At 48.4% G+C, this 26,340-nt stretch overlaps 2 protein-coding genes across 3 annotated transcripts in view; one reads left to right on the top strand and one right to left on the bottom strand.

Moving 5' to 3' along the window:
- Window positions 1–18,389, bottom strand: part of LOC138467648 (lysophosphatidylserine lipase ABHD12-like) — a 981,794-nt gene extending 963,405 nt beyond the window's left edge. Inside the window, exon 1 of the mRNA XM_069607824.1 lies at window positions 18,265–18,389. Within this exon, the coding sequence (XP_069463925.1) occupies window positions 18,265–18,389 (125 nt within the window). The remainder of the gene's footprint in view (window positions 1–18,264) is intronic.
- A 30-nt stretch (window positions 18,390–18,419) lies between these two features.
- The window catches only part of GINS1 (GINS complex subunit 1), a 295,885-nt gene continuing 287,964 nt past the window's right edge, over window positions 18,420–26,340 (top strand). For both annotated transcript variants that reach the window (XM_069607826.1, XM_069607825.1), the window contains exon 1: window positions 18,420–18,549. In XM_069607826.1, coding sequence (XP_069463927.1) covers window positions 18,475–18,549 — 75 coding nt within the window. In that variant the 5' untranslated portion in view covers window positions 18,420–18,474. The remainder of the gene's footprint in view (window positions 18,550–26,340) is intronic.

The raw sequence follows: 26,340 nt of genomic DNA, 5'->3' as shown, positions 1-26,340 counted from the left end.
TTTCCTCTCCGATTCCAGGGGACCAAAGATGGCTCAGTGGCGAGGGCCATGTGGTGACTCCTGACATTGCTCTTCCCTTCCTCCATATGTTCCACAACGTGCTTAGTATCGGGTGGTTGCGCAGCGTCCTCGATAGCTTCGATCTGGGGACCCATAACCACTCTGCCAGAGTCACGTTGTATAGAATGTTGTTGTCTAGGTGGACCCATTGGAGGTCTTTCCTTTCGCGGAGATGTGGGATTAAGATCCTGAGCTGTGTGGCCTGATAGTAGCGTTCTATGTCCGGTAGGCCAACCCCCCCTAACTCTTTTGGTAGTATTAAGACTTCGTAGGGGATTCTGGGTTTCTTTCCGTTCCACAAAAAATGTAGGATGGCTTTTCTGACTTGCTTGAAGAAGTGATCCGGAATTGTGATCGGCAGGACCTGAAAGGGATAGAGAAACCGTGGGAGGGACACCATTTTGATCGCATTCAGGCGTCCCATCCAGGATATCGTAAGCGGTTTCCATTTCTTGAGATCAGCCTTGAGAGCCTCGAGGAGGTGGGGAAAGTTGGCTTCGTAGAGGCCGTCGAGGTGTCGCGTTAAGTTGATTCCCAAATATTTCAATGTCGGGCCTCCGACGATCAGCCCGAGTTGCGCAAGGGCGCTCAGGTGTTCCGACGATGGTTCATGAAGTGGAAAAAGAGTAGATTTGGATTTGTTGATTTTAAATCCCGAGAGTGCACCGTACTCCTCTATTAGCTGGATCGCTCTCGGAACGGAAGACGTTGGGTTTGACAGGTGGAGCAGAATGTCGTCCGCATACAAGGCTAGTTTATATTCTTTACCACTCACTTGGATTCCCTCCACTGCAGGATCAGCTCGTAGCATCACGGCGAGAGGTTCTAAGGACAGTGCGAACAGTATCGCCGATAGGGGGCAACCTTGTCTTGTACCCCTGTTGAGGGGGAACCACCGGGAGAATTGAGCGTTCGCCGAGACCGATGCTCTTGGAGACTTATAGATTGCTTTGATTCCTCGTCGGAGTGTGGGGCCTAGGCCTATCTTTTGCAATGTGGCCTCGAGGAAGTGCCAGTCGACTCTATCGAATGCCTTCTCTGCATCAATTGAGAGTAGCGTTGGATTGTTCTGTGAAGTTTGGGCCTCATGGATTAAGTGTAGAGTTTTCCGAGTGGAGTCTGCTCCTTGTCTGCCCAGAATGAAGCCTACTTGGTCATTGTGGATTATTGCCGGCATATGTGACTCCAGTCTTGCAGCCAGGATTCTCGTATAGATTTTGGCGTCAATGTTTAATAGCGATATTGGGCGGTATGAGGTGCACAACTTTGGGTCCCTACCCTCCTTGGGGATGAGTGTTATCAGCGCCTCGGAGAAGGAGTCGGGTGCCACGCCGGAGTCTAGGATGTTGTTGAATAAGGGAACCAGAAATGGGAGAAGGGCGTCTTTAAAAGTTTTATAGAACCCTGCCCTATATCAATCGTTTCCGGGGGCTTTCCCTGTTGGGAGTCTTTTGATAGCTTCTTCGATTTCCTCTCCTGTTATGGGGGCTTCCAATGTGAGTGCAATATCCGTTGGGAGGGTGGGCAAGGGTGCTCGCTCTAGGTATTCATTTATGGCCTCCGTGTGCGAGGGGGGGCGTGCTGAGTATAATTTTTCGTAAAAGTCGGCAAAAGCTTCAGGGACACTGGGAGGAGTCAGTTCGTCAGGGTTCTCTTCTGTTTGAATCGTGGGGACCCACCTCTCTTGGCGTTGGCCTCGTAGTCTTGCGGCAAGCAGGGCGCCCGCTTTGTCCCCATGTTCATAGTGCTTCTGCTTCAGATGCTGTAGCTTACGCGCTACGCTTCCCGCCTCTAGTTGTCTTAATTCCTCTCTCTTATCGTTGGCCTCTTTAATCTTTCGTGGTCTATCCTGATCAGCCGTTTGTGCCATGTGGTCCAGTTGCGTGATTTCATTCCGGATCCTGTTCTAAATTAGTTGTCTTTCTCTTTTTTTGGCTGCTCCTTCTCGGATAAGTAGGCCTCTCCAGGTCGCCTTGCCTGCCTCCCAGACTGTGTTCATAGAGGTTTCCCCTGTGTTGTTGATCTCAAAGTATCGGGTAATGTCCTGTTCTAGCTCCTCTCGAAAGGTGGGATCCTTAAAGAGGGTTTCATTACAGCGCCATTTGGAGCATCTTCGGGGCAGGGCCATTTGGTCGAGGGTGACCGTGACCATATCGTGGTCCGACCAGGAGACAGGGTTTATGGCAGCTTCAGTCATCGCCGTGATGAGGTCTGCGGTTAGGTATACATAGTCTATTCTGGAGAAGGTTGCATGTGGTGCCGAGAAAAAGGTAAAGCCAGTACGGTTGGGGTTGGCGTGTCTCCATACATCGGTGAGGTTGTAGGCGGTCATCATGTCTGCGGCTAGTGGGCGTCTGGCACCAACGAGTGGGGTTGTAGAGAGGCGGCCTGATTGTCTATCCTGTTCCGGATCCATCCACATGTTCAGATCACCTCCGATAATTACTTCGCCTTCTGCTTCGCACATGATTTTAGGTATTATCCTCTGGAGGAATCTGTCTTGGCCTGTGTTGGGGGCATATATTGTCACAAGGGTAACAACCGTGCCCTGTATGCTGCCCACCAGGGCTAGTGCTCTACCACTGACGTCCATCCATGACTTTAAGAGTTCAAATTGGATCTTTCTGTTGATTAATACGCCGACTCCTGCCTTCTTCAGCGGGCCAGAGCCCCAGTATTCCGATCCCAGCTTGGCATAAAGAATCTTCCTCTCCTCCCCTCTGCTATATCGAGTTTCTTGTAGGAAAAGAATGTCTAGTTCAGCCCTCTTGAATTCTCTCATCACCAGTGACCTTTTGGTGGGGGAATTGAGGCCCTTAACGTTGAGCATGCCGATTTTAAGCTTACCCTGCGTGTCATTTGGTTTATCATGTTTGTGTGACATCAGTGCGTCCGTGAAGTTTCTTCGCATCGTCGTGGAGCCCATTGTGCGAGATTGCCCTATTGGAAGTAGCTTTGTGTGTGCCTCTATCTAACAGAGGCTGGGGCTGTGTCATTCCCCGTTTCCCTCCCCCCTCCCGTCCCTGTAGGGTATTGGACTGCATACCCATCACCCTCTGGACTATCGCGTCTATCTTTAAATCTACAATGAGGGTTTGTGACTGTCCGTGGTGGCGTCCGAGTTGGACTGGATGCGAACAACCGGTCTTCTGTCGGACCACCAGTGAGGGTCGTAACCATACGACCCCGCAAACTAATAGTATCAAGGTAACATTTTGAGCCCCCTTCTCATGAAAACACGTATCAAACAACAGTGTGTCAAACAACAAGGATTCCCACTTCAAAGTAACATATTCTATGATACATGCAGTTTCGGGAGACATCCTTCCTCGGTATCTCCTCTGTGCTGGACTGGCAGTTCACTCCTCGTGTGGTGGAACCGCGGACCAAGGGGCGCCACGATCCGTTATGTAAGTGGGTTTCCTGCCAGGATCATGAAGTCCTGAGTCGCCAGGATTTAGAGCTTGAAGCGACTATGTCATTGGTTGTGTTCAGGTGTGTCGTTGGGCCGCCTGTACTTTCTGGAGCCTTTCACTCGTTTCCTTCTCGGGCCCTGAAGTTCCCAGCGTGATCTGCCCTGCGATAGTGATCCCTGAGTGCCCTCCTCCGGGGTCTGTCCGAGGAGGTCGGCAATGCATTCTCTAATTTCTTCTTCAGAGCGTAGTAGGAACTTTCTGGTTCCATGTTCAAACGCGAGGGAGAAGGGGTATCCCCACTTGTATCTCGTGCCCTGCTCTTTTAGCCATCTCGTGAGGGGACCGCATAAGCGACGCAATGCCAGTGTCAGTGATGAAAGGTTCTGGAAAATAGTAATCTGGGCTCCCCCGAGGGTAAGAGTGCCTCCAGACCTGGCCTTGGCGAGTATCTTCGTTCTGTCCTGATATCTATGGAATCTGGCAAGGACTGATCTCGGGCCTCCTGGGGGGCCGCCGGCTCTGGGAATTCTCTTGGTCTTGAGTTCATCAATGTCCTCATCCGCAGTCAGGATTTTGATGATGTCGTGTATAGTCTGCTTGAGGTCTTCCTCTGTCTCCCCTTCTCTCTCCGGGATTCCAAAAAAACGTAGGTTATTTCTTCTCTCTCTATTTTCCAAATCATCTATCTTCAGGCGAATCTCATCCTCCTTCTTTTCTATGTTTCGTATTCTGAGCTCCATTTGGGTTTCTAGAGTGTCAATAGAGGCTTGGTTATTCTCGAACCTTCCAGTCTCTCCTCGATGTTGTCTATCCTTTGGGTCATCTTATCCATTTTGCCGCCGAGATTGGCGCCCATGTTTCGGATTTCGGCTAAAAGGGCGGCGATGTCTCCCTTGGTGGCAGCTGCACCCGTTTCGATGGCTTCTACCGACATTGTTGATCCAGGGCCAGGAGCCTGAGCTGCTGGCCTGTAGGCGTACTTGGCAAGCTTGTTTGGTATGTTCATGGAGGGGTGTCCAACGAGGAGGCACACGCCCCTGGGTCGGGGTCCTTACCCTCGGAACCGGTGTGTTGAAAAGCACATGGGGGGTATCGGGGAGTACCCAGGTGGTTGTCCTCGTGGCGGGGGTTCCTTTGGCGGGAGTGGGAGGAGGCACACGCCCTGTCTCCAGGGGCTCTACCCTCCGCACTGGTTTATGTCCTTCGTCGGATTCAACGTCTCTTCGGGGGGGTATTAGGTGTCGATATCGTCCTGTAGTCGGGCCCTGGTGGAGGTGTGTGGGCCCAGGTCTCAGGGCGAGGATTTAAGGTGCAGATGTTTGAAGGGGGGCCGCGCGCCACCGTGTATTGCACTGTCCTCCAATTGTAGGGCCTTTTGTCCTTCTTCCGTTCTGCTTGTAACTTGGGGCCTTTTCAGAAGAGGGCACACGCCCCAGGAGTGGGGGCCCAACCTTCCGCCCCCCCCTTTCGTGTGCTGGTAAATTCGCTGCGTGGGGGGAGACCCCCAGCTAGGGGGTCCTCCGTAGTTATGGTTCACCAAGAGGACCAGATGTTTTCTTTCTCGCCTGCTGGCGTGTGGGTCCTCTGCGGCCAGGTAGAGAGCGCGGTCTCGTGGGAACCCGCGTTGCGGCCGATGGGAGCGATGTTGGGGCCTCGGGACCCGCACCAACCCAGGGCCTCCTCCGGTTGATTTGCGTGCTCCAATCAGAGGGGGGCGCCGCGGGAGGCAGGCTCGTGGCAGGTCCCCCTTGGTTGCGGGAGGGTCGGGTCTCCTGCTGGTGCAGGGGGGGCCCTGGTAGCGCGGATATTTTAGTCCGGGGGGGCGGTGCGGGCCCTCACCGGGGTGGCGCAGTCCAAAGCCCCCACGCCCCGGCGGGCACTTACCTCCGCGGGGCCGATCCCTTATGGCGTGGGACCGGCTGCTCGAGGAGTCCGCTCTTCGGAAGCGCGGGGGGGGCGACCTTCCACGCGCTCCGGAGCGGGCGGCGGTCCGCTGCCTCTCCCGCCGGAGCTCAGGTTCCGCGCTGATGTTCCTCGATGAGGGCCGGGGGCGGAGACCAACGCCGCGGGCCGCGGCCTTCTCCCGTGTCTCGAGGATAACGGTTTTTAACCGTTATCTGGTTCAATGCGCGGTAATTGATACAAGTTCTAAGGTCGCCTTCTTTTTTGGGCACGAAGAACAAAGCCGAGGATGCCGGGGACTTTGACGGGCGAATAAAACCATTAGCTAGGTATTGATCCAAATATTGTCTCAAATGCAGATTCTCAGGTTCGGCAAGGGCATAAATCCTGCTACAAGGGGGTTGTGCACCGGGCACCAGATCGATTTGGCAATCGTACGATCTGTGAGGAGGTAACGTGTTGGCCTGTTCCTTTTGGAAGACGTCCTGAAAGTCTTGGTATTCCGGAGGTAGTTGCATGGAGGCAGAGGTTACAGATGCTAGATTAATCTTCAGGTTTTTTGGGTAGCAGGTTTGTGTACAATCCGGGAAGGTTATTCTCTTAGCTCGCCAATCAATTTGAGGATTATGTGTCTCTAACCAAGGGATTCCAAGAATAACCTGAAACTGTGGAGCCTTGATTACATCAAACACAACACCCTCCCGATGGCCGTCGGGACCAATAAGAGTCACCTCAGTAGTGGAATGTGTTACCGGTCCAGAGGCAATTTCAGTTCCATCGACTGTGGTGACGACATCTTTGCTGGTTTTAGGATGGAGAGGGAGGTTAATCCTAGAGACCAATTCACGATCCACATAGTTTCCAATAGCCCCACTATCGATGTATGCCTTTATTGCATGCAACCGCTTAGGCTGTTCTGGATCTACGAGAACCATTGGCACAATGAAATGCGAGGTCTGAGAGTTAGTTTTTCAAGCTCGGCAAGCGGACCCCTACACTTGTCGGGCGGAGTCGTTTCCCGAAACAGAGTCTTCATGGTTTTTATCAGCGGCTCCTACCGCCTTTCGGGGCGGTTTTGCCAGGCAATCTCATAGAAAGTGTCCAGAATTCCCACAATAAAGACAAAATATTAACTGCCGCCTCCTTTCACGTTCCTTTTGAGTTAAGGGTCCTTTAACCCCTCCAATTTGCATAGGCTCAGAGACATCAACTCCCTTGGGATTAGCATGGGTCTTGACCAACACCCGGGTCTCAAACCTGGACCGATCTGCTTTTCTGTTTTGAAGTCTGTGATCCAATTGGACCACTAAGTCTATATACTCTGTGCATTCTTGGGGCGGATTTACAACTTGGGCCAAGACATATTTAAGTTCTCTGCGTAGGCCTCGATAAAACAACGTGACTCTTTTATCCTCTGGCCATCCCGTTTCCACAATTAGTCTATTAAAGGTTGCAATATAGGATAGGAGGTCCTGATTGCCCTGTCGCAGGGATAGAAGTTCGTCATCCAGAGCCTGCCCCTGAGAGTGTCGAGCAAATAACCTTTCCATGCTTGCTTGAAACCTTTGAAAATCACGGAGAATCGGGTCATCTTGAGTAACCAGTGGAACTGACCAATCGGCAGCGCAGCCGCTGAGATATGACAATACAAAGGCTAGCTTGGTCTGATCATTAGGGAAGGCCCCAGGTCTGCATAGGAAGTGCAAACGACACTGATTCATGAATACGGCGAATCGTTTGGGGTCCCCAGCAAAGCGTTCGGGTGGGGCCAGCGGCATGTTTCCAGGTAGATTAATCTGCACAGGGTTACTGGAAACCACAGTAGCGGGGTTCCCTCCGGAACCGGGTAGAGGAGTTTGCCCAGCTTGACCTTGCAAAAGCTGTCTGGCCAGGTCATCAGTTCTTTCCTTTGATATTATTAATTCCCTCCTGAGGGCATTAGTCTCTTGACGAGCGGCATGTACTTTGGCCCGTAATTCCCCCAGTAATTGGGCCAACTGATCAGTCTCAGAACTTTCCATAGCGCCTGGGTGGCAATTTGTAGGAAGGCTTCGCATTCTGTAACGCTCACCTGACTCCCACGTAGGCGCTGGCCTGGTTCGCGCTGCTGTGACCTCTTCTAAGGTGATGCGCAGGGTTCGGAAGACGGACTGGACCGGGCCCCCAAATCTGGCTTGTCTGGCTCGCAGAAGTATCCTTCTGTAGGCGAAAATAGGGGATTAACTGTCTGCGGGGTAACCCAATCAGCCTCCCACCCTCCTCGAAACCCTTCTGTGATTCCTCGTAGCGTCTCACCTTAGGGTCTGGAAGGACGAGCTCTCCATCCTGCTTCTGATGCAGGGGCGCGTTGGTATCCAGTTACTTCACTGGATTTTCGGATTGGTGAGAACCAAACTTGCTTGGCTTCCAGGTAAGTTTTTTGATAAGAGGTTCCCCTTGCGTCCATGCATTAATGTACTAATGCTAGTGTCTTTTTCCCCATAGGGGCCCGGGTACGGAATTCCGGGGAACAGGCACCGACCCGAGATGAGAGGTGAAATCCTTGTAGAAATCAGGTAAGTCTTTAATGAGCGTTTTTTTGGTAATGTCTTTTCATTCGCTCATTAACGCTGATGTCTCCTTTTCCCCTTAGGGGCCGGGGTCCTGAAATGCCAGGATGCGGCGCGGACCCGAAATGAAGAGGGAATGAATCAACAGGTAAGTCTTAACATGGAGATTTAGCTTTCCTTATTCCCTTCTCTCTCTCACCTTTTGTTCTGGTCTTTTTCTCCCTAGGTGCTGGGGCGTGACTGCGAATCCGGATGATCGCTGCTGAACATGGAGGCGCCCTGTAAAGGTGAGTGGAATGCAGCACTGCAGCGATCGACGCGATGAGCTTTTAAATAAACGTCTTCCTTTTCAGGATTGTCGGCGAGATGTCTCCGGGATGCGGATTTAGCACGTAAGGACTTTTCCTTCTTCCGTTCTCTTCTTCTCTTCCTTTGCAGGTGATCCAGGATGCTGGCAGGCGTGGCAGAAGTCAGGATGCAGGAGCAGACACGGCGAGCATCCAGCTGCTAGATGCAGAACAACGCAAAGCACGTGTGGCTGTTCGGGTGGGGTTTAAATAGCCTTGGAAGAAGTTCCAGGTATGTATCCTTCCAGCAATCAGGTATGTATCCTTCCCCGACCACGCCCAGATGGTAAATTAGTCCCATAGGTAAAGTAGTTCCTTTCAGGCCTCAAGGAGGCCGGGATCCTGCAGCATGGTCTGCATCAGGTAAGTGCACCCAAGCACCCAAGCACTTCCATAATGAGCCTGGCGCCTATGGCGCCAGGACTGATGTCTTTTATGAGCCTGGCGCCATAGGCACGGCCATAGGTGCCAGGACACTGTCCAAAGGGCCCCTATATGGGGTTGCTGGGTCCTTCCTTGGGGACTGGATGTCCGCTGTCGGGGACGCGGGGCTTGAACCGGCTCCCCGGGAGCGGGCATCATGACAAGTCATCACTGATCCCCAGCCTAAAATCTCCTCCCATGTGGCCAGGGGATGGCAACTGCTGCCTGATCCTGACCCAGAGGGTGGGATCACATGGGCGGAGATGGCTGTCGGAGAGATGTAGTGACCCATCCCGTAAGACACTGTATTCTTCCTTTACAAAAGAAGTGGATCCTACAATTCCTGACTTCCGGGTGGCTTGTTGCCACTTTGCAAATCCCTCTCATTGTAAGACCCAAAAAAGCCTTTCTGCAAAACAATCTGAGCAGAATACCATTCCTACATCATATACACATTATACTCACTTAACATCTCATGTCCCTGGTGGTGTTCATGTAAACCAGAATTCAAAACAATATAACTTTAAAAAGTCTAAAACTTCTATGGACCCAATGTCCCACAAAGCCTCAAGTACTGAGGCTTGAAAGAGGAAGAAGTTAATGTGGATTGAAGGAAACACCAAGTGGACCTTGCAGTCTAGTTCTTACAATAGAAATCAGCTACTGGGATGTGAAGGTACAGATGAGATATGAAGAGTGTCTGCCTCAACGCCTGTAAAACTGAGATCCTTCCCATTGAGACCCCCGCTCCCTCCTTTTCCCCTCACTCTGGCCCTTCTACTTGGGCTGCCCTCCCCCCCACATCTTTAAATGAAGCCAGAAACCTCACAGTCATCTTCGACTCATCTCTCTCCTTACTCCCTCACACTCTGGACTTTGCCAAGAAGTCCAACTATCAGCTCCTCCTTCTCAAAATCACTTTCCCTCAGAGGCTCAATGTGACTCAAGCCCTGGTTCTGTCAAGACTTGACTACAACAGCCTTCTCCTGAATTTGCCTTCTACCACTCTTCAACCCCTTCAGCTTATCCAGAATAGGGCAGCAAGACTTATCGTTGGCCTTAAACACAGAGTCTGCATCTCTCTCGCACTAAAAAGTCTTCACTGGCTCCTGGTTGCTGCACGGATTAAATTCAAATCCCTCTGAATCATCCACAAGGCCAGGGGACCACACTATCTTCAACTTTCTCACTAAATACTCTCCCTCTAGACCACTTTGCTCCTCTGGCACCAACTACTTGTGTGTAAAGCTTTTTGCTAAACAGAGGGCAGGGGCTCGCTCTCTTTCCTCTGCGGGCTCCCTCCTTTGGAATAGCCTCCCTCTCGCCCTGTGCCTTGAGCAGGATCTTCTCAAATTCCAGAAGCTCCTTAAGACTTTCCTCTTTTCCTCCTCCTTCCCTCCTTCTCTCCTCTGCTAATCTCACAGGTGCTGTATTGGTGTCCTTGGCCCTTATGCATCTTAGAGGCCTTGACCTCCCACACCAATTCTCCCAAGCTCCTGTCTTCCACAGCACTTTCCATCTGCACACCATCTGCCCTGGAGACTCGCACTTACACCTCTTGCGGACCCCTCTTCCTTCTTCCTTTCTGCACTTGCACATACTGAATACTCACAAGGCATTGTAGGTTCGTCCCGCCTCCTCTTCCCCCTTTGCTCTAAATATTGTGTTGTAATTGTATTCCCCAACCTCCCTGCCTGCCCTGTGGGTGCTTTGAAACAGTATATTGCTATTGTGTAAGTGCCTAGCAAGCAAACAATAAATCAATAAACTGAAGGCAGAAGCAGACGCACAAAAGCAAAGAGGCAAGCAACTGCGTGTGAGCATAACATATTGGAGAGATGTGAGACCAGGTGAAGCGCAGCGGATGCTTTGGAGGAAACCGCTGAAAGGCCGGCAGCAGCAGTGAGGCTGTTGGAGATGTTTTGATGAACAACAGCAGTTCTACTGGCAAAAGAACATGGAGCCTGCAGGAGAACTGGATGAGGGTCTGCAAAGCAGGGGAAGCCTTCCTAGAGTAAAACTTTGCTGTATCAATGTGCCACGATTTGGAAACGCCATCAAACACTGGTGAGTCTGCCCATAAGTGTTGGGAGCCCTGGTGCATGCCGAAAGGCAGATTAACAATTGAAAACCTATTTTGAGGAAGAAGTTGAAAGGCAAAATCTGTACAAGCCTCCATATATGAGATGTCAATATGGGGGAAGTTGAAGCAAGTAGTACCTAAATTAAATGAAGTATAAATAGTGAAGGAATATAAATGTCTTATACTGAAAGACAACATTGTAGGAAGTCCTGGTGAGAGAAGCACATCAGGCAGTGAGCCTTTGGGAGAAAGATACCTGGCAGGAGTGTATACCAGGGGATCTATAAGACCCAGAAGGGAATTCCAGGCAGTGAAGTATACTAGGTAATCCAGATAAAATATATGAAAGGAAAAGACATTGGGAGAAAAGATACCCGGCACGAGAGTACACCACAGGATCTTCAAAACCCAGAATACCAGGGAACCATTCTTGAGAAAGGGTATAAGGTCAAACCATTGAATGGTAAACCATTGAATACCAAAGCAACAAATTATAACCAATGAAATGCCATTCCATCGAATGACCATTTAGTTGTATATAATTCGATGGTGGTATCAAAATGTAAGTATTACATTTTTTTAGGTAATACATTTTTTAGGGTTAGGGTTTAGGGTGGGGGCTAGGGTTAGATTAAGGGTAAGATTAGGTTAGGGTGGGGGCTAGTGTTAGATTAAGGGATCCGACCCCCAGTATACAGAAAAACTTTAAAACGGTACAAGGAGCTGGCCAGTGCTGAAATTTCAGCACTGGACAGCGCCATGTAACGTTGTAAAGTTACAAAAAAAGCATGGAAATGCTACTTTTTACATGTAAAAGTGCATTTCCATTGAAACCAGTCCATGTATATTGTCGATGGACTGGTTTCAATGGAATTGCACTTTTACATGCAAAATATAGGTTGTGGGTGATTTTGCATTCGACGGTTTGTATTGGAAGCTTTTGTTTGCCGATCCTATTTTTTCGACGTGATCACTATAAACCTTGAGAAAGTATTGTGCGAAAGAGATATTTCTGCTATTCTTGAGACAGATGTGCCATCCTCAAGAAAGTGTTGTGTTAAAGAGACATTTATAATACTCTTGAGGAATCATTATTTGAAAAGACACTTTTGGCCATCCTTGAAAAGTTCTTGTGTAAAAGAAACACTTTTGCTATTCCTCAAAAGACACTTTTTGCTATCCCTAAGAAAGTGTGGTGTGAAAAAGAAATGTCTGCTATTCTTAAGGAATCGTTGTTTGAAGGGAACACTTTATCTATCCTACCTGAAACAATCCAGGAGAAGGTAACCACCTCCTGGATTCAAGGATTGTTTGTTGATTTTTCATATTTGATTTTTAGACACTATGTAAAATCAAAACAGAGCCATTTACCTTACACCTTTTATTGTTTATTTTTAGTGTGAGGGTCAGATACGTGTTGGACACAAGGACAGTTTACATAATTTGGACAAGACACAGAGTGGTCTTTAGTTTTAGTTTCCCAGGCAGTAAACCTCTCTTTAGTTAAGGGACATAAAGGCCTTTATCCAACCCTTTTAGTTTGATAAAGATGGCTGATGCTGAAAACTTTTCAACTTTGTGTCCGCTTCTCATTTCTGACCCTTCACATATTTCAGGGTTATTCGTTATTCTCCTTATGTTATTCTCACACTTGCAGTTCAACAGTTTTATGTTCAATATCTTGTTTGTTTTACTGGGAGGAGTTCTCATTTCATAATGATGTCCTGGTTGCCTCCCACTTCTCCCATTCTCCCTGTTACCTCTTACTTTGCAGGACAACTGGATGGGGAATGGGACTCTCAGGTCCTCTTCTCCTGCATCGGGTTTCATGCTTCTCACTGTTGTTGGCTTCCCATTCTCGGTCTTCTCTCTCCTTGCAGGTGTGTATGGGTGCTGTTACCAGGGAGCTTTGCACACTCCCCAGTGCAATGGTTTTGGCACAGTTCGCCAGGCATACTGCCCACCACAAACTCGTTGTGGTCACGACTCCACCGGACATGGGATTCCCTTCCCAGGTTCCCAACGGCTTCTCCTTGCTCGCCAATGCCGGGCCTCTGACATCTTAGAGTGGCGTCTTGTGCTTGCTTGAAAGTCACGGGCTCCATGGCTTTCCACCACTCCACCTCTCCAAGGGGTTGTGATGTCAGGGGGTTCCCCTGCTTACGGCACTCTCTCTTCTCTGTTTTGTGTGAGGAGCCAGGAATGAGATACGGGCACAGGGGAGACATATTTGGGGCAACAAACATTTATTAAAGCAAATGGGGGTTGGAAAATGCCCCTGTATCCCTAATCTAGGAGGTATTTTCCCTACCTCAACCAAAACAAATGGGTCTGTCCTTTGTCAAGATGTCCAAACAAAAAATACTTCCTGTATCCATAATCCTATCCTGGCCCTTAAACTCTAAAACTAACTTAAAGGTGTAATGGGTACTGTCTCTTGATTTTTCAAAGTGCTCAAATGTTCAAATCCAACACAAAAGTTCAGATCCATTCTAAACCTAAATCTAAGATGGAAGCAAGTGTCGACCATAAATGAAAAATAAGGCAGTCCTAGTGGCGTTGTGTCAAATAAAAGGGCCTATACTAAGAAACCTATTGCCAAACCTTACAACTAATACAGAAAATGGTGTGGGATAGTTCTCAAGAAAAGAAAGAAGTGTTCTCAAATAAAATGTCAGGATGCAGTGGCTTGGGTCTCCCTTCCCTGCGTTTTACACACTGGTTAAGGTGGGAGCTTGGAGCACAGTACAGTCTTGGGCTCCTCCAGCACGAGACGACAGTTCCCATGACAATTCTCAGGACCGTTGATGGCCAAGTCTTGTTTCCTTTGAAAGTCTCTTGCTTCTGAGCTGACTAATCTCAATTGAAATGCAAAAGTTCAGAGAAGGTGATGGTTTCACCACTTGGTCCCCCTCTTCTGGGCTGACCCTTTAGGTTTCCGTTTCTTAAAGGTTGGATGATAGCTTCACCCCTGGATTGCCCTTTGCCGGGCTCAGACCTCTCTTGACTGCTCGAGTGACGAGTTGACCCTTGGATTTCCCTCTCCTGGGCTTGGACCTCTCTTGACTGCTAGTACTTGGGTGATAGCTTCGTCCCTGGCACCCCTCCTTCGGGTTTACTCTTGCCGTCTCAGGAGGGAGAGGCATCCCACGCCCACACTTGTCAACATCCTGGCCGACCTACGGGCTGCGCAGCTCTTCTCAACATTGGACCTCAAGGCCGGGTACCACCAAGTCCCTTTACATGTAGACTCCAGGGCCATCAAAACGTTCGCCTCTCATAAGCTTCGTGGTGTCATCAGCATCCGAGGTCTTCCAGCACACCATCAGGGGTGTATTAGCATGTCTTTCGGTAGTCCTCAACGTGAGCGACGACATAATGGTATACTCCGCGTCGCCGAAGGAGCACATGGCCAGACTCACGGCGGTATTGGATAGGTTATCCCAGGTGGGACTAACCCTGAACCGGAGGAAGTGCAAGTTCATGGAACCAAGGGTAGAATTCTTCTGCTTCGTCTTTCACGGCGGGGGACTGTCCCCAGACCCCAAGAAAGTTGAGGATATCAGGGCAGCACCCGCACCAACCTCTCTCTCTCTCTGAGGCCAGCAGTCTTGGCATGGTCAACTTTTGCGTGAGGTTCATCCCTAATCTCGCCACCCTCACCAAAACCCTACGCATTCTGACGAAGAAGGACCAGGACTGGAACTGGGGCAAGGAGGAATAAGAGGCGTTCGAAGCCACCAAGGAGGCCCTCACAGCTGACACAACCATGGCATACTTTGACCCAACGAAGGAGTCAGAGGTGATGGTGCATGCAAGCCCGGTGGGGCTAGGAGCGGTGCTCCTACAGGTTTCTGAATTGGACCTACGACAACCAATTGCATTCGCGAGCAAGGCGCTCACAGCCACACAGTGCAGGTACTCATAGATTGAGCGGGAGGCGCTGGCTGTCCTGTGGGAGTGCAGGAACTTCTACATCTACGAGCACCCCGTCACTGTGGTCACGGACCACAAACCCCTGGTCCCCATCCTTGGTCGGACCGCACACAGGCCCCCCCATCAGGCTCAAGCGCAGGCTCCTTTAACTGCAGGAGTACGATGTGACGCAGACTTTCAGAGCCGGCACAGACAACCCAGCAGACTACATGTCCCGACACCCGGGAAGACCAGCAGGAGGGGAGGAGACGCCCATGGATGATACTGAGGCCACCATTGCGATGGTCACACTGTCACGATGCAGCCTTGGAAGGTTTGGAGTCACTGGAGACTCCATTGATATTCCAACACGTTATCCCATGAACGTGCTTCACGGGCTAGTGCTGCAATCTAATATGGCTGCTATTATGCTTATACCGGCTTCAGTGCAGCTGGTCGGTGCGTTGCAACCCTTGCATTCTGCTAGGTTAGACACTCCGTAGTATTAGTTTCCTCTGAGCCCGCTTTTGCTTTCCTTCCTGCTTTGTGTTCCGCTCGCGGACCACAGAGTTCTCACTCTCCCTCACTCTGCGCGGCCTCTGGCTGCTGCTTTCTTCTGTCAGCACTGTGCCTCAATCGCCACTTTGCTGCTCCCACTCCTGCTGGCAGTAACGCCCTTCTCATTTTGCCTTCTGTGGGCTGCCTTGCTTCAGGTCCTCCTCTTGTGCTGTTTCTTCGGTCTCTGACCGCTCTCGTTACCTCTTCCTTGCCTGCATCCCTTTCATTGCCCTTGCTTTCTAGTTTGGTGCTTTCTGTTATTTGGAGTCCCTATTTCCCTCTCTCTATTGCATTCCCTGGGGCTCGCTCATGCCCTGTGTTCATGCCTTGTGGATTTCTCAACCTGTCCATTCCTGGATTCTTTTGGTGCCCAGTCTACCGTGGATTTTAAAGGCTATTGACCTGAACTTACCTGTACCACTCTAGAACACCAAGGTTTTTCTGCAAAACAGCTTTTCCCTGGGCTGGGTCGACTCCCCGGAGTCCCCACTGCCTGGCAGATTGCTTTTAAGGCAAAGTGGCCTCTGGGGGAGCTCGCCCTTACCTCTTCTAGAAAAAGGGCAAAAAGACAACTCCACGAAGAAGAAAGAAGAAGGACGAGTCACCAGACGAATCCACAGATGAACCAGGTGAGGAGTTGGAGGAGACCCGCATTGTTAACAAGGGTTTATACACAGAAACAGACACACAGGCAGCGGTCCCTAGGTCCATGTCCGTCACCGAGGTCGCGGAGGCCACCTGCCAGGACTCCGGCATGCAGGAACTGACTGAGCAACTGCGGTCGGGACGATGGAAGGACTTCCTGAGCATCACACAAACCTGAACACCAGAAGCACAGGCCTTTCTTCCAAGGCCTATGGAACATGAAGAGCTAGCTCACAATTGGACCAGACCGCATGCTGCTGCAGGGGACGCAACTGGTAATCCCTGTGTCCCCCAAAAAGTCAGTAATCAAACTTTCCCATGTGGGCCATCAGGGAGTCACCAAGACAGTGCCAAGGCTCTGCGAGAATGTGTGGTTCCCGGGGATGGAAAGTAAAGTGGACAATGCGGTCGCTGCATGCACCTGGTGCCAAGCATCGAGTCCCCTGGCCAAAGGACCCCCCGTCACATCCCTGACGTATGCTGATGCCTCATGGAAAGCCCTCAGCATGGACTTTGGAACGGTCGTCCAGTCCTAGCACTTCCTGGTGATGCTGGATGAATTCTCAAGGTACCTGGTGGAGGGCTTTGTGAGCTCCACGGTGGCCAAGACTGTCATCCCGGTGCTGAAACAGACATTTGCCACCGTTGAGTTCCTGGAGTCCGTGAGGTTGGACAACGGATCCCCCTTCCAGAGCGAGGAGCTAGCCACATTTCTGGCATCGAACGGGGTAGAGCATCACCGGATTACACCTTCCTGGCCGTGAGCCAACGGCGATGTGGAACGGTTTATGTGGACCCTCAATAAAGCATTCCGCATTGCCCTGGAGAGGGGTCAGGCGCTGGAGCCAGCACTCACCGAGTTCCTCGTGGCCTACTGCACAACGCCACACTCAACCACTGCTGTGTCCCCAGCGGAAGCGCTGTTCGGACGCAAAGTCAAATCAACAATCCCGGAGCACGAGGTTCGGCTGCCAGGAGTGGTAGAACCTGCACTGGTGAGAAGGAGACAGGAGCGATTGAATGCCAGAGTCTGCCTGCCGCGGCCTGGCAGAGCAGCCACTGGAAGTCAGTGACCAGGTACTCGCCAGGGCCAGAAACCCCATGCACAAGCTATGCCTGCCTCACGACCTGACACCCTGGAGGGTGGAGGCTCGCCAAGGAACGATGGTCACAGAGACCTGTAAGGGTACTTCCCTCACCAGAAACTGCAGCTGGTTCAGGCGCATCCGAGGGCCACCAACGAGGGATGAACCAGTGAGGGAGGACAGCCAGCCCCAGTGCGAAGATTGAGATGGCGAGCTGTGGACAGAGGACGGCGAGTGGATCAAAGACACCCCTGGTGCAGGAAGCGCCATCAGCTCAGCATCCTGCCTAGCAAGATATCCTCAGCGTGCTGATCGCCGACTCCCAGAGAGACTGAGGCGCTATGTGATGGAGTAGGCTGTCGTGAATCGCAAGTACAATAAGTGGCACTGTTCAGTAGTGTTTTGTTACTGTTATATGTTAGTTCTTGTTTTGGACGAGAGTTGGAATGGGATGTTATGGTGCGCGTGGGCACTGCGTCACGTGACCAACACGCGCCGCGTTGACTAAAAGGCGAGGTCTTCCCGCCCAAGGACAGACACTCCTAGTGGCAACACCAAGACGTGCAGTCTTCTTTTCCCGGCCCAGAGCTACGCGCCCTGGGCCTACAACACATAGTACATTACTTTTTTCTGGCACTTCGACCACTGGTTGCATGAGACTTGCCAGATCTGCTGAAAGGTATGCCAGTCCAGTATTCATAGCAAGACCAAAAGTACAAGAAATCCAACCACAACTGGGCAGTCAAACCTCACTTGGTGATCTGAATGGACACAGAAGAGCTTGAGATGTGCAGATTGTTATGGTAGCTAGGAATATAACTGTTATCCAATCAGAGCAGTTTATTATTTTTTCAGGTAAATTAAAACTTTGAATCTTGCAGAGATTGAAGCTACCTTTGGGATACTAACTCCACATTTACGTTAAGACCAAAACATCAATCACTGATTTCGAAAAAGAGATACATCTGTGGTCTTAAAAGCTAGCAGACAAAAAACATGTGAAAAATGTTCCATTGAAACGGACTCAAACATTCTGGAAGATCAAGGACCGGCATCAAAACTGGCAGGTCGATTATTGGATACAATTAAGGACGGAACTGCCCTGAGAAATACAGAAAGGGCTGTAGTAGCACAATAACACTTCTGAGTGGGACGCGCTACCCTTCTCCCCTTGTAATTGGCAGCACATTTCATGAAGCTTTACGACAATCCCTAGGCCTCCCAGCAGGTGTCTCACTCCTCGGGCATAAGCGCGTGCACAGAAACTCGATGCGTACTCACGTTAAGGTTCTTGCGTAACGTTCAGGGAGAAGAGCAGTACAGCTGTGCACGACCTTTGAGAGCTTGCTTCCGGAAGGCGGGGCTTGGCCAGGGCCACTCGGCCCTTCTGTTGGTGGTTGAGACATTGGCGCCAAGCTACATCATTTCAATTGCACTTTCGCCTCCCTGCTTCCACCTCCACTCGTCTGGGGTAGTGAGAGCCCCGTCATCATGTTTTGCGAGAAGGCAATCGAGTTGATCCGGGAGCTGCAGCGTGCCTCAGACGGCCAGCTGCCCGCCTTCAACGTGAGTGCCATCACCCTGACCACCCCCTCGTTGCACTTGCTTGGGTCATAAGCGCTGCACCCCCCACACCAGGTCCCGTGACGTCGCTCATAATATGTTGGGTTTCGTGCCGCCAGCATTCAGAAACTAGAAACTGCGTGACCTGCTGCTCACGTTTATGTTAACTCGTGTTTTTAGTTGGTAACGTGCATTACATGGGTGGGGGTGTTTATTTTTTCCTTCTTTTAGCTTTTTTTTTTTTTGACTTTACAAACTTTATTGTGCATTTGGGTGAACTATAAAACCGAAGCACCACATATAACCAAAGTTAACATTTTAAAGTACACGAACAAAAGTCATAAAACCATCATAAGAAAATAAAATATCATAAACATTGTCAATCCCCTAAGATCCAACTAAAGTTATTTTAATGTTGAGAAAAGCTTTTGTACAACCTTCCAAACAGTGAGCTGGTGCCGTTACAGCAGTTGATTCCACCATATAAAGTGTGCTCCAGAACTGATCAAGTTTATGTATTCGATAGAGGCCATACTGTGGTGGCCTTGACAAATGACAGGACTAGGTTGAGGCTTGACAGGGTGTTTATTGAGACATCTCAAGTAACTAGATGACTGGGGGTATGTCCAGGGCAGGTGTTGTGGAGGTACTCACAGTTGGAGTTGTCCAGTTCATGCAGTTTACTTCACTGCAAGCTGTGTGTGTGTTTACACTGACGCACCTCAACAGCCAGAGCACCCCGGAGGCTGCCCTCAGCCTTGGAATTATGCTCTGGCTGTCTGGGACCTCTGTATGCAGGCCCTTGTGATGATCTCTGCTCCTAAGACAGGAGGAGCGCCGGGGCTGACCGTCTGCTTCGGCCTCCCGCTGAGTGCTCCCCGCCTTGGCAAAGTCAAGTCTCTTCTTCTAAATTATCGAAAGCGTGGGCGGACCCACGCAGGCGCTTCTCCATCCTAAAGGATGATGTGCACCTAACCCACCAATCATTATTTAGCTCACATAAACTCACAGTTCCTCCCACCTCCCCGTCTGTCTCACAAAATCCAACAACACACTGCTCTTCTTCCTCGTGAGATCACAGGGATGCGATCTGGCGAGGCGGAGTCCCCACACATGTTTCCCATAACACTTGATGTAATAATGTTTTAGGCTTGGACATTTAGTTAATATATGGCGGCCAGTCGCAATCTCGACATGGCAGAACTCTCTGTTCATGAACAATATTTCCCCAGGCACCCAAATATTCCCAAGTAGGGAGCAAATTGAACAGCAAGTATAAAATAAATCCCTTCAGTGTTTGGTCATAATACTTGATGGGAGCAAGGCGAGTTCAATGCGAAGCGCTGGGTCGAATAGAGCCTATATCTTTTCCCCCTGTTGTTATGGCCAGATTGTTTACCCTATTCCATTCCCTTGCCCTTCGTTTTATTATCATTTCTATATTTGGTGTCTCGTATACATATGTCAGAGTAATCCCCAAGTCTGCCAGCAATATTTTGAATGACGCTTCGCGCTTGGAAGTGAAGCTATTTGCTTTTCTGTCAGTGTTCCGAGCCCTTACCATCTGCGTTAAGAGATTTACACTACTCTGTATTGAAGTTATCTTCATAAATAATACGGAATGTTGAATTAGCCCAGTTCTAGTAAGTGAGCATGTACAATACTCCATCCGCAACGCCTCAACAGGGACAGAGCATAGCAGGTTCATGATTGCTCAGAGTATTTTTCCCTCAAGTTTATTCAGCCATATTATGTGGCGAGGTGGAAGTACCTGGAGGTCATATAATATTGCTGGTACTATACTGGTTCTGTAGATGGTTAAAGAACCTTCAATATTGTTGCCACCAGCATTAGCTATTTATCGTTTAATGAGAAGACATTTCTTCCAGGTTTTGCGAGGACACTATCTTGATAATGAGAAGCCATTGGGTTTTTTCTTAGTGGGAAGCCTAGATCTATGTAGCTATCTATAATCTCCAGTTTGTCTTTACCCAGTTTCCAAACAAAGGTAGATTTCTTTGGAAGGACACCACCTAAGCATATCCATTTTTTTTTTGTTAATCTGCATATGGTTATCCTGAACATGCTGCTCAAGGGCATAGAGCGGTGGAGGCCCAAACGTGTCTGATCAAGGAGTATAGTGTCATTAGCATAGCCTAGCCATGATATCGCTGTTCCATGCACTTTAGAGGGAAAATTGCGAGCTGCAGAGATCCTCGGATCCATATCTGAGAGTTATAAGTTAACAAGCAGAGGAACAAGTACGCATCTCTGCTTCAGGCCTGAATTTGTAATGATTGGAGCACCAAGTTCGCTTTCTTGATTTAGTCTAATCATTACAGTTGTGTTAGTGTACAGTGACCTGATAAAATAGAGTAGATGCTGATCAATATCCCATTGTGCGAGTTTGGCCCATAGACGTTTACGTGAAACAAAATCAAAAGCCTTACTATAATACACCAGGCAACAATAGAAATTGTGCCCTGTTCTGCCCATGTGTACTTGCTAATATTGGATCATACATATATTGTTCAGTTTACAATGTTCTTTCCGAAAGCCAGTTTGCAAAGGTTTTATTACATTTTGTTCCTGTGCCCAATCGTTGATTCTCTTTAGTAGAATGGTTGCAATGATTTTTTGGCCGGGATCGAGCATTGTAATTAAGCGGATCATGCCGGTCCCCCTTTTTTGAGACTGGGACTAGTACAGATATTCTCCAGCTATCAGGAATACGTCCTGTGGCTTCTATCCGACGAAAGAGACTAAGTCGTATTTTGGCCCAAAGTCTGGTTTTTCTTCATGCTGATATTCACTATCCTGTCAGGGCCTGGGCCACACAATGGTTTGAATTTTTTGATCAAGAGAATTATATCTTCATCGAATTCGCCATCAGATTGTGTGTTGCGGAATTAAAGTGACCGTGGCGATTTCCTCTTCCTTGGCTGTGACGTATAACTATACGCTGCCCATTGCGATTCTTGAACAGCATTCAATGCTGGGGCTGTTGAATCAGCAAAGTACTTTCTAAGGCGTACCCAGAACTTTTTGCTATCATTAGATTTCGAAAGTCTAAGGAGATTTAGCCACTTCGTATGGGTGCTTTTCCAACAATATTAAATTAGCATGTTCACTCCATTGCACACACTCATGGTCCAAGTGACACATGCATTGACAGAGCAATGTTTTTGGTTCAGTTGCTATACCTGTCTGTTTTATAATTCGGAATACACTGACTTTTATGCAAATCACCACTGTAGTGGTTGCAGATGTCTGGCTTGTATAGAAGTTGATGCTTTGAGCCACGCTAGAGGTATTCCAACCTTAAATTGCAGATGAAGTGCAGTGGGGACAAGCGAGCAAAGAAACGCAGGGAATGGGTGGCGCAGAGAGGTAAAGGCTTATCTTCCATCCAATTTTCAGGTAAGTAATTGGGCCTTAACCAGACTGTTTTGTGGAGACACAAGGCACTAACCCAACTCATTCCCCCCAAGTTTAGGAAGCTTTCTGCCCCTGATATGCACCTGATCTACAAAATGGATCTGACAGTCGTGCGTCCTTTACTCACCTGAGCAGCCCAAGCCTGAATAGTAAAGCTGTTACTGTTATGGTGAGTTTTCTGATAAATGGAATGAGCACAATATCCAGTTTGCATTGCATGCTCTGAAGGAATCATGCGTGAATTACTATCACAGGCATGTTTGATAAATTTGGCTGTCATTCTTGTGTTCCCAAAATACACTTTGTATGCAAAGAAGCCAGCATCTGAACATTCGGTGCACCTGCGTTACTCGCCACCAAGCTGCGCCCCTCAATTATACGCCCACACCACTCTGTCAATCTGTGCCCCTCCAAACACCTGAGGCCCCTTGCAAAGTTTGTCCATTTCCAGCACTGCCCGTTTGTGTTCTGCTGGCTTTCACAGTGCTTTGATCTCATAGTAAGGCCAAGCTTGGCACCAGATGCTGGTTTGGATCCAAGTTCTGCATGGGGTGGGGGGTGGTACTTCTCGTATTCTCAATTCTGTCAGCTTCCCCAAGAAATTTCAATATTTTCTGGTGTTTATTCTAAAGAATTGTATAGTCCCAAGGGGATGCAGCCACTGAAATCCTTCCGCCAGGAGAAGATGAAATATGCATAGAGATCTATGCCGTTATCATGGTCTGCTTAAAATTGCAGTTCAAGGAAAAAACAAATGCAGTGCCAGAAAGATTCAAGTTTTATTCAAGGAAACAAAATAGCAAAGAGAGCATTGAGGAGTATGTGGCGGATTTGGGGTGTTTAATCGCAGTTTGCGAATCCGAACATATAGCTGCTGAACAGGTTTCTACAAGTTCCTATATTAATGCATGCCTACAATAGGAAAATGAAGAAGTGCCTGTACTGGAAGAAATCCTGTATTGGTCAATACTATAGAGATTGCACGTAATATTGAGATGTCTGAAGCTAATTTACAGTAGTTGAAGTATGAGGCGTTTACTAAGACTTCTAAAAAGTAAGGACCGAACAAGATGCTTGATATTTCTGATACATGAGCAAAGTGAGAATATTTTGTTGCAGATGTGGGAATGAAGGTAACTTTGCTACTGATAAATGTTCTGCGAAAAACGTCAGAGGAGAGAAGGAAATAGAGTAAACGCTGTTTTTGATGAGCCGAGTACATAGTTCTGATGAGACTTGTAATGTGGAACAAATTGGAACCGAAGTATTGATTTGGAGAAGTTTGTACCCCTGTTCCCAGCCACAGTGTGATGTTGAGTTTGATGGCCAAGTTGTTTGTTCTGAGAAGAGACAGTGCCTGTAGTGCATACATTAAGAAAAGTGCAGACTAACTATTAAGATGAACTCTTTGAAACCCAGACGGGTTTGTGTGAGATGGATGTCATTGAACCAATTGATTCCTCGAAGTGGGTATTCCCTGATTGTGTTGTTGCAAAAGAGTAAACTATGGCTGTGTGCCGATCTTGCAGAGCTTGAATGAGGGTATAGTTGTGGCTTTTCATCCACAGAACTTGCATGAAATGGTATCCATAATTTGGGGAAGTGGTAATTTTTCTACCTTGGACATGACTTGTGCTTATTACCGGATTTCCCTGCCCTGCATGCGTCTAGTGGTTTGATTGTGTTCCTCCCCTCTAATGGGTTCTATCAGTTCAAAAGGATGGTTGGCGAGGGCCTCATTTGTGCTCCAGAAATTGATGGCAAGTTTATTCAAGGGTTATCACTGGTGTTACCGCCTTCCAGGATGACATCCTAATTTATACTGATAACCTGAACGCGCATTGCAAGGTGTTGGGAAAAGTTTAAAGCATTTTGAGGGAAGCATGCCTTACTGTGTAAGGAAAAGTGCCACTTTGTTAAGAATGAGGTGGAGCTTCTTGGTCATACGTCATCTTCGGAGGTTATCGAACCTAACACAAATTGATGCAAATGTGCAGACACCAATCCAACCTAACATGGAGCAATTAATGTCCTCCTTGTGAATAGTGGTATTTTCCTCCAAATTTGTCTCTAACTTTGCTGAGAAAATGAAAATGTTACGATTTTGGAGTAATCAACTTTTTTTGTGGGACAAACGCCTCAATGATCGCTTTGAAGAGATTGAGGGGGATAATGAGGGCTCCTGCTCTTAGACCCTATGATGTGACAAATAATGTATGATCGCTGTTGATATGGTGTGGGAGCGGTTATGCAGAAATGGCATAATGGAAATGTGAGAGTATGTGCAGTAGCCTTTGCATCTCACAGCCTAACCAAAGCAGAATGTCTATATTTTGTCATAGAATAAGAAACCTTATTGTGTTGGTGGGCAGTTTCTCATTTCCACATGTGAGTTTGTGGAAAACTGTTCACTTTGCTCATTGATCTTAACCACTGATGTTAGTGTTGCAGAGTGAAGAATCACTTTCCACGTCTCTATATAGATGTGGCATCCAAGGTACTAATGATTATTTGTTATGTACCTGGTAAAGATAATGTTATTTCTTGTCTAGACATCATGCGCAGTACAAAAAGTGTGTAGACTATGGTGATTGTGAGGTCGATGATTGGGCCTTTGCTTTTCAAGATTTGCAGTGGTGGGATAGTAAGACTCGAGAGTAATCTGGATAGACAACCGAGAAAGTGATGATGTCAAAGTGTGTACATTTCGTGTAAATGGTTGGCCTGCAGAAGTCGTTTTATAGGCTGAACTTCAGGATTAGTGGAGGGTTAAAGATACATTTTTTAAGGGGTGACAAACGTGTATACCCCCATGTAAATTGAGGCGTGCCCTTATCAAACAGTATCATTGTTTTTGTTGTGGAATGTCAGCCATGGAAAGAACGTTAAGAAGAGATTTTTGTTGGCCTACTATGGTCTGTGCAGTGGAAAGGTTCGTTTGTGAATGTAATGTCTGTACGTAGCAATGGTCTTGTAAATGGTTGGGCCACCGTTCACTCCTGTTGTTTCCTGAATACTGATGGTACAAAATTATGGTAGATATTATGGGGCAGTTGAACCCTTTTGGTCAGGTAGTTTTGTCATGTGTTTGTGGTCATTGTTTACTATTCAAGGTGGCTATATGTTGTCTGAATGCCAGAGGTTTTACCCATGCTCATGTAATTGTGGCCCTGGAGTCATGATTTGACTTGAAGGCCTAACAAAGGGGGTGGGTGGGTGTGGGAATCTTTCTACCAGCACGAACACAGCCCAATGACCTGTTCTTGGGTGAATAACCCCTGGGAGAGACTCTACCAAATCTTTAGCTCACTGTCCCTTTCACAGAAAAGAAATTTCCCTGCATATCAGCCTTTGTCCTGCCCAGAGGCAGTCCAGGGCCGAAATGCTAGGCAATTCTCCTCTGAACAAGAGTACCAACAGTAACCCCATACACGTGTTTCAGCCTTGTTGGGCATCATCAGTGAGGTGAAACTGTGCCTCTCTAAGAACAGTGAGCAAGGGGTCCACGTCTGGATCGCCCTGGTAACTTAGGGTGAGACCCAAAGTTAATTTATGCAAAACAAAGGGGGTGGGGGGTCTGGGCATCTCTCTACCAGCACGAACACAGCCCAATGACCAGTTCTTGGGTGAATAACCCCTGGGAGAGAGATTCCCAGACCCCCCCGTCCCTTGTTTTGATTTGAAGGCCTGCCCACAACCCTTGTGACGGATAAAGACGTCCAGTTCACTTCAAGTGAAATGTGGGATTTCTTAGCGTAATGTAATTTGACACTCCCGTACGCCACTTTATTATTCTCAAGCTAATGGTTTATGGGAAAGATTCAATAGTCATCAAATATATTGTGAAGATTGTAGTATCCAATAAATGGGAGGCCTGCAGAATGTGTTGGTATCTAACTGAGCCCCACCATATCCCCTTACAGGTTGAACCCCTTTTGAGCTACTGGGTTGATGGTTACCATGTTCAGAATTGTGCCCAGGTTGGCGGAGAAATGAGGGTAGGAGGTTCAGGTTTTATGATGAGTGATGTGAAGTACATGCAGAAGAGGGTGTAAGTGAAACATGCAGAAGAGGGTGGAAGTGAAGCATCAAACACTGAACTTTGTTGATAGTCGCCACAGTGCCAGAATACTGGCGTTTGTAGTGGGGGAGTTGGTCAGAGTTAAATTTACACAGGATGTGAAAAAAGGTTTGTTGCAGTATTCAGTGGCGATTAAAGTGTCCCGGATCTCTGACTCGTTCGTGTGTGTGTGTGTGTTTGAGAGTTTGGAAGATGGTTTGCAATGAAACCTCAGTAGACTGGTCAATGTGATCTCTCGTGGGGACCAATTGGGAAATGTGCATGTTGGTTTGCGG

This window comes from Ambystoma mexicanum, chromosome 4q (assembly GCF_040938575.1).
Source record: "Ambystoma mexicanum isolate Mex_15411 chromosome 4q, UKY_AmexF1_1, whole genome shotgun sequence".
Classification (NCBI taxonomy): domain Eukaryota; kingdom Metazoa; phylum Chordata; class Amphibia; order Caudata; family Ambystomatidae; genus Ambystoma; species Ambystoma mexicanum.
The sequence above is the reverse complement of the archived record's forward strand: the minus strand, read 5'-3'. Positions and strand labels throughout refer to the sequence as shown.